Source organism: Mesoplodon mirus (assembly GCF_964341445.2).
Source record: "Mesoplodon mirus genome assembly, chromosome: 16".
Classification (NCBI taxonomy): Eukaryota; Metazoa; Chordata; class Mammalia; order Artiodactyla; family Ziphiidae; genus Mesoplodon; species Mesoplodon mirus.
The window spans coordinates 76,709,696-76,724,664 of record NC_138992.1 but is presented as its reverse complement, the minus strand read 5'-3'; the positions used below and the strand labels follow the sequence as shown (position 1 = coordinate 76,724,664).

The 14,969-nt window shown below is 37.7% G+C and overlaps 1 protein-coding gene across 1 annotated transcript in view; it reads left to right on the top strand.

Annotated features, from left to right (window-relative positions):
- The window catches only part of SNTG1 (syntrophin gamma 1), a 397,584-nt gene that overhangs the window by 233,857 nt on the left and 148,758 nt on the right, over window positions 1-14,969 (top strand). Inside the window, exon 5 of the mRNA XM_082601780.1 lies at window positions 9,596-9,652. Coding sequence (XP_082457906.1) covers window positions 9,596-9,652 — 57 coding nt within the window. The remainder of the gene's footprint in view (window positions 1-9,595; window positions 9,653-14,969) is intronic.

The following is a 14,969-nucleotide window of genomic DNA, read 5'->3' as shown; positions in this document are numbered from 1 at the left end:
AAATAGTGAATGAAATGCTTGAATAGACAGGATAACAAGTCATCACCATAATACATAGTGAATTAGTCTTCTAATTTATAAATCCTATTATGGTTGTCATACATTGGACATACACAAAATAGATTTTGCCGCCTTAATAACCATAGCTTCTCAATCCAGATTGCTAATTTATTTGGTTTAAAATGTAGTTTATCTGCCAACTTGAATCAGCCTACAGTCACCAATCTGGGTGTGTCCCTTATTAATAGTATATTTTAAAATCCCTATTATTTTATGTTTATGGTGACCCAAGTATTCTTTAAACTAAATTCTCCACTGGGGATTCGAGACCACACAGGTAGACTGAATATAATCTCAAACTCACATGTAGACCAATTCATGTTTACAAATTCTCAGGAGAATTAGCTTTTAAATCTTTCATCCGGAGCCAAATTCAAAATGGGCAAATAATGGTAGAAATGTTCATTCTTACACACACCATGAGCCACTTTTCTCCCTCCCTTGTTACGGTGGAAAATCTATTGGCTCTAAAATCAGACAGACCTGGCTTGTCATCTCAGCCTGGCCATTTGCTAGCTTTGTGACCCTGTGTGAGTTAACTTCCTTCTCTGAATCTCAGTTCCTGTGAGTGAGAAGGAGAGAACATCTAATTTACAGAATAGGCTGTGACAGCGTTGAATGTGACCACATTACCGTAGAAGATTGTAGAAGTGAAAAATAAAGCCTGGGTCCCTTCTTCCCACTTTCTAACCATTTCTAACTTGTATTCCTCTCAGTTCTATAACCTCACATGAGGTCATAGTTGTTTCCTACTGATCTGGATATTTGTCCCTTTCTCTAATTCACTTTGCCTCTAATGATTATCCTGGATGAGCAATTTAAACTGGATAAGTAATCTTTCTGTATAATATTAAAAAACAAAACTTCTCACCTCAAAAGAATCATTCTGTGAGTCAGTCCTTTTCAGATGCAAAGGAGTTTCATTATTATTGCTTCAAACCAAAGGGCTCTTAATATGGTATTGGTGAAAAGGAGCCTGAGGATATCTAAAGTTCATAGGTTTATGAAGGTTATATTGCTTCATATAAATTATTTTAATTAAATTTGTAATACTTCAATGAAATTAAACATAGATTGATAGACTAAAATTTGCATTGTTCTGGAAATGAAGACTCATACAAACTAGGTGAAATGAAATAAATAATAATGTGAAAATAAGGCCTATATTATTTATGTAAATACTATCCTACACATTTAACATAATAGATTAAATAGTGAAAGTTTTGGTCAAAACTGTCATTTTTTTTGTTTTTTTTTTGTTTTTTTTGTTTTTTTTGTGGTATGTGGGCCTCTCACTGTTGTGGCCTCTCCCGTTGCGGAGCACAGGCTCTGGACGCGCAGGCTCAGCGGCCATGGCTCACAGGCCCAGCCGCTCCACGGCATGTGGGATCTTCCCGGACTGGGGCACGAACCCGTGTCCCCTGCATCGGCAGGCGGACTCTCAACCACTGCACCACCAGGGAAGGCCAAAACTGTCATTTTTGTCATTGGTATATTTACTATTTTTCTCCCTTGGAACTGACTTCATCAGTTGTTTTGTACCACAGATAGAGAAATCTGCTCTTTAAAAATACGATGTTTCCTCCAACCTGCCCTGGAGAAGTACCAGAGGAGGCCTCGTGGAAAGTCAGGATTTACTGTAGCGCATTGATGGTGAGACCACAGTGGAGGCCTCTCAGGGAGCAGTGACCAGTCAGCCCTGCACTTCCCACCCAGGCTCTTGTGAGCGGAGGCCTGGAGCAGCTGGAACTTTCCCACCTATGACCAGCAGTAACAAGGAAATTCTCACCTCGAATAAGAAAAGACAATCAACAGATGCCAACCTTGAAATGTCACAGATGTTACAATTATCTAACAAGGATTGGGAAGTAGCTGTCATAAAATGGTTTCAGGTCTGTTACAAACAACATTGAAACAAATGAGAAAAGAGAAAGTCTCAGCAAAAAGCAACTGGAAATTGTAGAACTGAAAATTCAACTGAAATAAAAACTCAGTGGATGGGCTCAAGAGCAGCATGGAGAGGACAGAGGAAAGAACCAATTAACTTGAAGACAGAACAATAAAAATTACCCTTTCTGAACTAAAGAGAAAAATTGGTCTGAAGAAAATAAGGGACCCATGAGACTATAATGAAAGATTCAGCGTTTATATCATCAGAGTCCCAGGAAAAGAGAAAGAGGTCAGAGCTCAAACAGTGCTTGAAGAAATAATGCCTGAAAACTCCCCAAATTTTGCAACTTACATAAACCTAAAGAAGTGGGGCAGATCTCAAAAGGATAAACCCAAGAAACCTGTGTTAAGACACATCATAGTCAAATCCTGAAAACTAAAGACAAAAAAAACTTAAAAGCAGCAAGAAACAATAATACTTTAGGAATAGGGGAAAAACCATTCAAATGATAGTAGAGTTTTCCCCAGAAACAATGGTAACTGGAAGGAAGTGGCATGGTATTTTTCAACTGCTGAAGAGAAAGAACTATCAACCCAGATTTCTCTATATATGCCAAAAATATCTTTCAAGAATATCTTTCAGTCAGAAACTTATGACTCATTAATAAAATGGGCAATAAAAAATGAGCAAAGGATTTGAATAGATGTTTTTATTACAAAAAAGGTGTATAATTGGCCAATAAGGAAAGGAAAAAATGCTCAACATCATTAGCCATCAAGGAAATGTATATGAAGACCACAATGAGGTACACTTTATATCCACTGGGATGTTTATAATCAAAAAGACAGATAAGAACAAGTGGTCCTGAAGATGTGGAGAAGCTGGGATCCTCAGACAATGCTGGTGAGAACATAGAATGTCCAGCTTCACTGGAACAGCCTGGCAGTCCCAGTTGTCACTCCTTGGTATATACTCGGGAAAAGGGAGCACGCATGTCCACAGATGTTCATAGCAGCATGATTCTTAGTAGCCAAATCCTATAAACACCCTAAATGTGGAGGGAGGGATAAATAAAGTGTGGTATACCCATACAGTAGAATGTTATCTGACAATTTAAGAAACGAAGTATTGATACATGCTACAACATGGATGAACCTTAAAAACATCATAGTTAGAAGACAGACACAAAGGACTGCATACTGTGTAATTTCATTTATGTGAAATGTCCATAATAGGCAGATCCATAGAGATAGAACATAGATTAAATGCCTAAGGTTAGAATGGGGGGGGGATCAGGAGTGAGGGGTTCTAGGTACATTTTGGAACATTGAATACAAATGTCCTAAAATTGATTGTGATGATGGATGCATAACTGTGAAACTACTAAAAGCATCTAAATTGTACACTTTAAGTGGCTGGTGTTAAGGTATATGAATTACAGCCCTGAAGAGCCATTTTTAAAAAGACAGACAATAACCTTTGTATATTCACTTATCTATGAGTATTCCTATATGTAACCACCTCTATCTATATTAAGCTAAACATGGGTTCATACTGATACCTCCCCACTGTCTTCCTTGCCCATGGACTGTTCTAGCTGTCCCCCTGCTTGTGTCTGTAAATTCCCACCCCACAGTGAGAAGCTGGTCCCCCACAGGTGCTTTTTTAATCTCAGTATGCATGCATAGCAGTGTCAGGATTGTCACTACACCCTCGCGTGGGACAGCTTCATCAAGGAGGGTCTCAGCCCGTAGCCTGTGTCTCTCAGACGCCACTCGTTTCCAAAGTCGCTCAGGCAGCGCGTTTTCCCAGCCCTCTCGGTAAGGGGCTGACGCACACCTGTAATGCAGTTAGATTACTTGTCACAGTTCGCTTTGGGCCCCCTAGCTTCCTGATGTGCATATGTGAAGGTGGACTGCTTTTTCTCTGAAGTTCTGTGGGGTTTGACAAATGCACAGTGGCATGTGTCCGTTATGGCTGTATCATAAAGAATGGTCTCCTCGCCCTATAAATCCCTGTGCTTCATCCATTCCACCTCTTCCCTCTGCCCGAACTCCTGGCAACCACTAGTCGTTTCACTGTCCTTTAGTTTTGCCTTTTCAGAACGTCTTACAGATGGGATCAGAGTATATAGCCTTTTCAGACTGGCTTCTTTTGCTTAGTGATATCCATTTGAGTTTTCTCCATGTCTTTTTGGAGCTGGATAGCTCATTTTTATTTATTTGTTCGTTTGTTTATTTATTGTTCATTCTATGAATAAACAGCATCTTGGTCACTTCAGTTTTTGGCAGTTATGAATAAAGCTGCTATAGACATTTGCGTGCAGCTTTTGCGTAAACATAAATTTTAAAATTAGTTGAGTAAATACCTAGGAGTGCAATTCCTGCACTGTGTTAGCTTTGTAAGAGACCCCTGAACTCTCTTTTTGAATTCCCACCAGCAAGGAATGAGAATTCTTAGTGATGAGAATCCTCCCCAGCATTTGATATTGTCAACGTTTTGGGTTTTAGCCATTTTAAAAGGTGTGTAATATTATCTCATTTTTTAACCTGCAACCCACTAATAAATTTTATTGAGTACCTTTTCAAGAGCTTTCTTGCTATCTGTATATTCTTTGATGAGGTGTTTGCTCAAATATTTTAGCATTTTAAAAATTAGGTTGGTTGTTTTCTCGCTGAGTGTTGAGTTCTTTTCATATTTTGGAAACAAGTTCCTATAATATAGATATTTTGCAAATATTTTCTTCCAATCTGTGACTTTTTTTCATCCTCTTAACAGTATCTTCTGCAAAGCAGAAGTTTTCAATTTTAATATTTCCTAACATCAAATTTTTTCTTTTATGGACCGTGCTTTTGGTGTTCCTTTTAAAAGCTCATTGCCAAACCCAAAGTCATACAGGTTTTCTCCTAGAATTTTTATATAAGATTGTGATTATGTTTAGGTCTGTGATTCAGTCTGTGTTAACGTTTGTGAAAGGATAACATTCATGTTTGGATTCCTTTCTTTCTTTTTTTTTTCTTGTTATTGAAAGACTATCCTTTTCTCCATTGAATTGCCTTTGTTCCTTCGTCAAGATCAGATTGACTCTGTTTTTTTTCTTGGTTCTATTTTTGGGCTTGCTGTTCTGTTCCAGTGATCTATATGTTTAGTCTTCAAAAAAATTGTGCTGTCTTGATTCCTGTAGCTTTATGGCAAGTCTTGAATCAGGGACCCCATGTCCTCTGGTTTGGGCCTCCTGCTTCAACTTCGTGTTGGCCATTAGGGGTTCTCTCTATATGCGCCTGAGAGGTGGCCTCTTGATACCCACAAACAGCTTGCTGGGATTTTTATTGGGATTGTATTGATTCCATAGATCAAGTTAGGAGGAATCGATATCTTGAAAATATTGAGTCTTCTAATCCATGAATATAAAATATCTCTCCTTGTTTATCTTGATCATCTTTGATTTCTTTCCTCAGAATTTTATAGTTTTCCACATAGAAAACGTTACTTGTTAGATTTATACCAAAGTATTCCCTTTTTAATGGGCTATTGTAAATGGTACTGTGATTTTAATTTCAAGTTCCAATTTTCATGGCTGATATACAGGAAAGCAGTTGACTTTTGTATATTAACTGTGTCTCCTGCGACCTTGCTGTAATTGCGTATTAGTTCCAAGAGCTTTTTGTTGGTTCTCTGGGATTTTCTACACAGACAAAGAACAAAGGCGGTTTCCTTTCTCCCTCTCTAGCCCGCAGGCCTTTCATCCCCTATCGCTGCTCTGCTGCGCTGTAACTATAACTTCAAGCACAAGCTGAAGGTCGGTAGTGCTCGGCGGGGGCTGTGCTGGCCTCAGTCCCAGGCTCAGAGGAAGAGCGTTGTTTCTGACGACGCCTTCCCTTTCTGCTCCCTATTTTTCAGTATCTTTGCTTCTTTCATCTTATTTCTCCATCTTGTCTTGGGCCTGTGTGATGGAAAAGGTGGTGGGAATCAGAGACACTTTCATTTCAATCATGATTTGGATCTTGGCCAAGTGACTGTAACTCATTTGCATTTTAGTTTTTTCACTCTTAATTGGGAAAATATTGCCTACGTAGGTGGGATGTTGTGATGATTACGTGTTTGAAATGAAAATGTTTGGGAAAAAAACTCTTTATTCATTTAGCAGATGATTAACTGATTTAGGCCCGATGCTAAATTCTAAGGATACAACTGTGAACAAGACATAGGTTCAGAACTCAGAAAACTAGAGAAAGAAACAGTCAAGGTCACGGTGTATTTTAATAAACAATCACGAGTGCTATGAGACCCGTAAGGGCACATACTATTTGTTTATTTATTTATTTATTTATTTTTAATAGATCTTTATTGGAGTATAATTGCTTCACAATACTGTGTTAGTTTCTATTGCACAACAAAGCGAATCAGCCATATGCATACATATATCCCCATATCCCCTCCCTCTTGCGTCTCCCTCTCACCCTCCCTATCCCCCCTCTAGATGGTCACAAAGCACCACCGAGCTGGTCTCCCTGTGCTATGCGGCTGCTTCCCACCAGCCGACTATTTTACCTTCGGTAGTGTATATATGTCGGTGCTACTCTCACTTCAACCCAGCTTCCCCCTCTTACCCCATGTCCTCAAGTCCATTCTCTATAACTACATCTCTATTCCTGCCCTGCAACTAGGTTCATCAGTACCGGGTTTTATTTTAGATTCCATATATATGTGTTAGCATACGGTATTTGTTTTTCTCTTTCTGACTTACTTCACTCTGTATGACAGACTCTAGGTCCATCCACCTCACTACAAATAACTCAATTTCGTTTCTTTTTATGGCTGAGTAATATTCCACTGTATATATAAGGGCACATAGTATTTAGATTTTTGGTGATTAGAAGCTACCGTTTTATTCTTATTCCTTTTTGAGGCTTAGTTACTCTTCCTGAATTGTCGAAAAGAGCTCATGACTTTCCCTCTCTCCTTTCCTATGCATCTTCTTTGTTCCCAGCAGGCAGAGTCACTACAGTTGTTCATTGCAGTCTCTCTAGTTTCTGCCTTATTCTCACCACTCCCTCCTCTTTTTCACTGCATGTCTCAAAAACGTCCATTCCTGAGATATATAAGAGCAATGTGTTCTGTTTGGTAACATGTGTATGTTGGTTCCCATGTAGTTCAGACAGTAAACACAGGGAGTATGTCAAATATAATATTCCAGAGGGCAGGGGTGATAATAATTATGTTTTTATATAATGCAAGTTAAGCACTTCAACATGTTGTCCATAGCATGAATGAATTGAGGTGTGTGGCATAACTTCATACAGGCAGATACTACTCTTGAGCTCCATCCTTTCATTTTGTAAGGAGTGGGAAGAATAAATGAAGTATTGTCGTATATATGAGTGTGTGGGAGCACGTCTCAACGTGTGTTTTAAGAAATAAAATAACCAATTATACTTGGTTTCCCAAAGGATGGTGCCTTGCTGCTAGGCAACATCTTTATGAAACTCACACTGTGTTAACTAAATACAGCTCCACAGCAGCTTCCAGATACCCTCTGATTTATGAGGTGAGCAGCTGAAACAATTCATTAACATCCCTTTCTTTCCTCTGATTTTTGGGGCAGGAGGGAGACCCCAACGTGGGCAGGTAGGGAGGGGCTGGAGGGCACCGCTGACATGACATACAGATGACCAGGAGGGTGTCAGCAGGTACCATCTGAACAGAGGTGTGCCTTTCCATGCCTCCTGCTACCTGCAGGCACCAATTTAAAATTTTGGCTTTGAAACATGAAGTAATTCATCCTGCCCATCTCTCCCCACTTCCTTACGAGTCAGCTAATGAAACAGTAGCGTCTAGAGGTGCTGTCTACATTCGCAAGAGCATGCGTGTGTACCTGTGTGTTTAAAAAACATTAAAATAAGTGCTGCTTCTGAGCTTTTCTACAGGTTCTGCTGACTCTTTAGTCAAACTCTTCTCTGCATCAGCAATTTTGTATCCAATTTGGAACACGTGCTAAATATTCACCAAAGATTGGAAGGCAGTGTTGTACAGGATGAATGAAGGCGCTGCTTAGACCTTTAATAACCTGCATGCTTGCCCTTCCTTCAGAAAAAAGCTGGGCTTCAGCCCGCACTCTGCTGCTCAGGAGAGTTTACTCACCAAATTGCCCTTGTGGCTAATGATTGCTATGGAAGATGTTCTAGAAACTTTAGATGATACCATTTGCTATTGAAAATGCACTTGCTTTGACAGATTGAAATCTTTATTTTGAGACAGTTGATGTGGGTTTTCTGAGCTAACTGTACCCTTGGTTTTGATACTATTTTAAGGAGTCAAGTATTTATTCCTTACAGAGAAGAATTAAGAAAATAACTGTGCCGTCTAAGAACTTTAGTTTAGTTTGATAGGCAGTGGGAAAGCAGCTTGCCTGTCTGTTTGGTAAGACTGAAGACGACCATTTAATCAACTTATCCCTCTGAGTCTCCCAGCATTTGAGCTCCTCTGTGATATAGCTACTGGAATATGATGTGGATAAATATTAATTAGATATCTAAATGTGCAGAGTAACTTTTCTTTCTTCAGAAAGAATTCTATATAAAGATATATAAGAAATAATTTTATTAAATGTATTTTTCCATTGTACTTAAAATGATAAAATTTGTTTAGAATGTATTTTTTGAACTACCACAGGTGGAATACCTCAGGTGACTATTAAGTAGGGGAGTAGATAATGTAGCCAAATAAACTGAGCCTCTGTGGAGACACAGGGACCAGAAGACAAATATCTATTCCAGGTACCAGGGGAGAAGGGTGGAGTCTAAACCTTTCTAGGTAGGGGAAGGTTCAAGAAGATGAGAAGGTTATAAATAAATGGAGAAGGTTATAAATAAATGGAGAAGGTTATAAATAAAAGCTCTCAGCCCTTCAGCATGCCAGGAGATACGCATTATGTAGAGATGATCACCATAAAACAGTAATATTGATTTTTTTATTGGAAACTAAAGGATTTGTGCAAATGTGGCTCTTTGCGATTTTTTAAGTTTCAGTGGTTGAATGATTGGTTCCATTGTGGAAGGCAAAAGAGAACTGCTTTTGAAAACTGATAATTTTATTATAATTATCAGTTAACTGAAAAGTGTATTCTTCTTTCAAACAAGCAATCATTGGGAACCTGGTTTATTTAGAGTTCCAACCCCAGACGTACACATGGACCATTTATGTGCTGAAGCATGGCAGTCTCCCAGCCTGGCACTCAAGTCTCCGCAAACCACATGACCGGTAGTAATGGAGATATGACCTTGGTTGGCAAAGATAATATTTACCATGTGATGCTGAATTATTTTTCAACAACAAGAATACATAATGTGAGAATGACAAGAGGTTTTAAAGTTCAGATTCCAAACTATGTCCAAAAAATCATTGAAAGAAGTTAACTCGAGAATTTAGCAGTTTAATAAACTGCAGTCCCTTTTAGCTTGACAAATAAATTGTTAGCCTTCGATTTAAAAATCCCAAAATACTCCATTTATTGCAAGGTTTGGGGCCTTTATGCTGTCACAGAATGTCCTTTTTTTGAAGAGCAAGCACAAAACCCAGTGGAGGAAAATGGTGTGTAGGTACAGTAGCAGGCAACACTAACCACTTTTTAAATCTGTCTTTCAGGAAAGAACAGTGACCATTAGAAGACAAACTGTAGGAGGATTTGGATTAAGCATAAAGGTATCCCATCTCTCCTGTCTATCCTTACAAAGTCTGTGCTGTAACGCCCGCGTTTCTGTGAACTTTAACTTTTTGCAGATTGATAAGTAGACAAGAATGGCTATAGCAAACTCCTCAATATTTGGACTGAGATGAAATTAAGCAGGGTCTAAAAATCTTGGCCATCTTTTGATTAAGAGTTTTAGAAAAGTATTTTGGAAATTTACCTTACCTGGAGTTGAATATAACTCACTAATTTTCTTTATCTGGTTTCACCTAAAATATCAAATATGGTCTTGCGGTGTGCATATCTTTTAACCAGCTAGAGCGGGAAATACTGGTCTGTCAATGAAAGGAGCCGAACACGTTTTAGGTTCATATAAGGTCTGATAGTAAGTTAAGTATTAGTTCTGTTCTAGTCATCTTTTTCTTTTGTACAGTTTTCATTTTTTATTTAAGAAATCAGTAAAAGCTCATGCTCCAGTGCCAAGTATATAGGATAGATTTAAAGTTTTAGCACCTCAGTTCTTTTAAAAATGGACCATATCTGTTCTTTTCTAGTTATTATTACATTTCAAAGGGCTTTTCTTTCTGTATATTACTGACTATTAAAGATGTACCACACCTGCAGTGTATCATCAATGAAACAAAATATAAATTTTAAAAAAGGACAGAAAGTTATATAAATACTGAAAAAATTAACTTAATGATTTTAAATGCCCTTTAGAAACCTGTATCTCTGCAGAGATCAATGAAATTTAACTTTATCTTGGTTGTTGGGTTAGGCATTTTGCCTGTGTAGGGTGAAAATCATACATCTCAGGTGTACATTTCATGAAATTTTAACACAGCTTGAGGTACATATGTTTGGAAAGTGGAACTCTAAATTTGGTGACTATCATCTCTAGTTGACATTATGAAAATGATTCAGAAAACTGACCAGTGTGGACTAGCATGGTCTTCGTCAAGTGATGAGAGTATTACTATATAAAATGTTAGTTTTAAGGTTTATTTTTTACTTTCACTCTATCTGTCATCAACTAAGGCCAAGGAGATATGTAGGACAAATTATAGGATGTGGAGATGATGTTGTGGGAATAAACCAAGAAACAAGTTTTCTTGTTTTTGTTTTTTTCCATATTTATTGAGATTGCCATGAAGGATTTAAAGGCACCACTGAAGATAGTAAATGTCTATGAAGAGAGAACAGGAGCTGAGTGTGAATAAAATCCATTCACGAGAGCTGCTTTCATTTGACATAAGCACTGACTCTCTTTCTGGGAGTGGAGCTGAATGAATTTTGTGTAGGATGGAAATGTTCTTTTCTTTCTGTTCTATTTCCATTTAGAGTGAAATTCAATAATACAATGTTACTTATTTTTACTGAAATACCACATTTTAACCTAGACATTTTTTAAACATTAAGAATTTTGCCAAATAAATCATTTCTGTTTAATATTTACATTATTTCAACCCAAACAGAACTCTTATACATGTAATAAATAGGGTTTTTTTTTAAATCAAATAAGTGTATATTTTCCATTCAAAATACTGGCCACAGAAGTAATATTTGAATTGTGATGGGTGCCATATATTAAGAGGTTTGACAAAAAATGAAATTATTTTATAATTCTTATGACACACAAACCAACCAGAAATAAAAACATAAATATTTTTATTTAGAATATTATCCATTCAGCCTGAAGACTTTCCTTTTAGGGTTTTCCATTTTAAGTTTCTCACTACTTACCTCTGACCTTTGCTTTTCTATTTTTAAACTATCTTTCATTCCGTTAACATGTTTCAACATGTGATTATTTGTTTATCATTCATTTATTTATTTTAAATAGCAATATTTTATACAAATCCTTTTTCCCTTTACCCTGTCATATGTAAATTGGATGAACTGTGTTTATCCATTTGCACTATTTTCTTTAGATCTGAGAATTAAAATATACATAAGCAACAGTTTAAGAAAGTATTCTAGCCTAAATGCAAAATTCGTATTTTGATGCTGACCATTTATTTATCTATCAATTTAGCAAATCTAGTGACTGGCCCTGGGGTGCAATAAGATGGGATCTAGAGGCATAGCATGCACACATGTCCACCTGGTCCCGCCTGTGTCTCTAAGTCACAGTGCATCCCCAGCCCCGTCCATGACCAACCCTGTCCAGGACCCAGCCCCGTCCATGACCTCAGAAAAGAACAGAGAGCAACTCCGGCCCTCCCTGCTGACCTGACACTTGGCCATGAGCGGCTTCTTGGGTTTGTGCAGGGTGCTCACTCCTTTCTCAGTCTTCCAGGAATCCTTCCCTTTTATACCATTTTTAGTCTTGTGGTACTTTTTAGAGCCATTCCCATATCTGCTGTAACTTTGGACCTTTTCTGACAAATGTTTGGGATGCTTCGTGTCTGTTACCATTACTCAGTCTTCCTTGATTCAAACATCCCTCAGAAATCACAAATTTGGGTGTTTTTCCCCTTGTATTAGTTTTTGTTTTTGTTTGCATCTCATTAAAATGCCAAGCTCTTCTAATTACATTTGTAGATTTCAAAAAAAAAAACATTCTCCAAAAGCTAGACAAAAGAATCACTAAACTTTCCACTTATGATCACCTATTTTTCTGTGTCCTCAGACTGAAGCTGCTCCTAGAAGCTCTCAGGCTCCTGAACCCACCTGGTTTATATCCTCAACTTCCCTGTAGAAATGCCCTCTTCACCTTGATCTGCACATGACCTCTGGTTCTGCTCTAGGTGCATCAGTATTCCCATTGCATTTTCTGGTCCGCTTGTCTGAACCATCCAGATACTTACCATTTCTAAATATAAATTAATGTTCTCCACACTACACCCCCAGTAATCACCAAAGTTTCTCATCAAGGGATCTAATAGTTTTGCATTTTTGCCCCATTCTTCTTGTAAGAATTAGCATATAATCACCTTAAAGTAAGCTGCCATCTTGACTCCGTGAGGCTTTAATTTTTCTTCTGTATCTCTTAAAATGCAATACCATCCATTTGCATATTATTAAATCATACCTCCGGTCATTGTCATTAAAAGAATTACCTTTTAGAGAAAGAGTGTTTTGAATATTATTACTAGAAAAAGGTTTTATAGAGTATTTTTCAAAAGAGTCAGCTTTTCTTACCTAAACAATAAGTTATACATGTCCATCAGGGAAATGTTTGTGATCAAAGATCTGGAATCTTTAACTTTTCTGCAATCAAAGTGAAATTATAAGTATTATTACCATTAAAATCTTATCATTTATAAACAATAATTGCTAATATTTATTAACTGCTCTTGAAGTGCCAGATTCTGAGCTAAATACTTTATATTGTTTCCTTTGGTCTTTAGTATCCAGAAGGTGGATAACTGTTGTTAGACCTCTACAGACAATGAGATTCAGTATTAAGAGAAGAGGTTAAGTAATTGACCTGTTTGTTGTAACTGGCAGAGCTGGGCCTCAACCCCCATCAAAGCTGATGACATAGTCCTTATTCCCAATAACTATGCTCTATAGCTGTAAAACCTGCACTAAATTATCTCTACGCTCTCTATTTGGAAACACAAATAATGTTTCCTCTCTAAGTTATTCACATTCTGTTTTATTTAAAACTGAAATAAATGGATTGAAATGTCCAGCATCAAGCAAACAATTTCTTAATATCAAGGGTTGGGTATTAATTATATCATATTTACCAAATAAACATATACATCTTCATAGTAGTTGTCATAAATGTCTGTATTTTCATTTATTAGTGATTTCAGGGCAAAAGTCTTTAAATACCAAGTGTTGCTCCAAGCACAGGCACATTTGCATTCATCTCCTCATTCTGCCCTGTTCTCATTATTTGAGTCTGATTCTTCTGTTTCCCCGAAAGGTATGTACAGAGTACATACCTTTGCACCACAGAAATAGGAGGGTAATAAGCAAGTAATAAAGCTTAGCTAGAAGAGTGTGCATTAGTTCCAAGAATCAGGTAAAACCACTGATGAATTATCATTTGAAGGATGATTTTTTAACTTAAATAGCTTATTGAGATGTAATTCACATACCATACAATCTACCCATTTAGAGTGTACAATTCAATGATTTTTATTATATTCACAGATGTGTGCACCCATCACTACAGTCAATTTTAGAACATTTTCATCCACTGAGGAGAAAACCCATACCGTCAGCATCCACCTTCTATCCCCCATCCCCCGGCTCAGGTCTGAGCAATCAGCAGTCTACCTTCTGCCTCTATAGAATTCCCTATTTTGGATTTCCATGTGAAGGCAATCATAACTTACGTGGGAAAGCCATTAATTTTGCCAGAGCTAGACTAAGTGATTTTGGCAGATAAGCATGGCATTCAAATGTATAAGGGTATTTGTCCATGTTCTTTCAGATGATATTCCTTTAGGTGCCTCTCCCACACCTGTTGACTGGGCTCTAAACCTTAATTACTGTCTGTTATTATCTGTTTGTAAGTATTTCCCATTCTCTAAATGGATATGTAATGTTGGGGTCTGTGTATCCTTTTCTTTCCAAAGCCCAGAATATGATTGATTGATTGATTGATTGTAATGAAAATACTGAATCAAAAGGATTTATTTGGCAAGATTCCCAGCATTATAAAAACATTCTGGGTTTGATTTAGTGGAATTTCAGAGTTGTACTGGCAAAATCATTGGATAGAGTCATGCACAAAATGCTTTAGATGGGACTTTATATCCTTGTTCCTATCTAGCTATAAAATTAATTATGCTTTGTAGAAAGGCTATCTCAAAACTGAATGGTGTGTGTTTTAATATTTTCTGGGATGCACTCTAGAATGTCACCTCACTTTTCCTTATCTCATTTTACCCTGGATCAACAGAGCTCAAGTAATTCATTTATTCTCTAAACCGTGGCCTCAAGCCATACACCCTGGTGGGCCTCAGGATAGGTCAGGGGAAAGATGGTAAAGGAAACCTGCCCTGACGTCAGGCCCTTTACATTCTAGAAGGAAAGCAGACATTGACCAGAGTGTCATGTAGAGAAACGTAAACCCCAGCCATGATCCAGTGCTATAGAAGTAATCACTGCAGGTAAGGAGAAACTGAGGAAGGAGCCCTTTGGCTGAACTCCTGGATGTGGCTAGAGTTTATACGAGGTTAAAAGTAAAGGTAAACAGCTCTCCAGGCAGAGGGGACCATATATGTAGATGTCCTTTAGCTCAGAATGACAAGGGTCCAGGATAAAGCTTCAGGGGATGCTGAGGTCACATAACAGGGGATGCTAAGGACCTTGGCTTTTATTCTGTGTGTAACATGAAGCCTATCACCTATCTTAAACAGGGTGAGT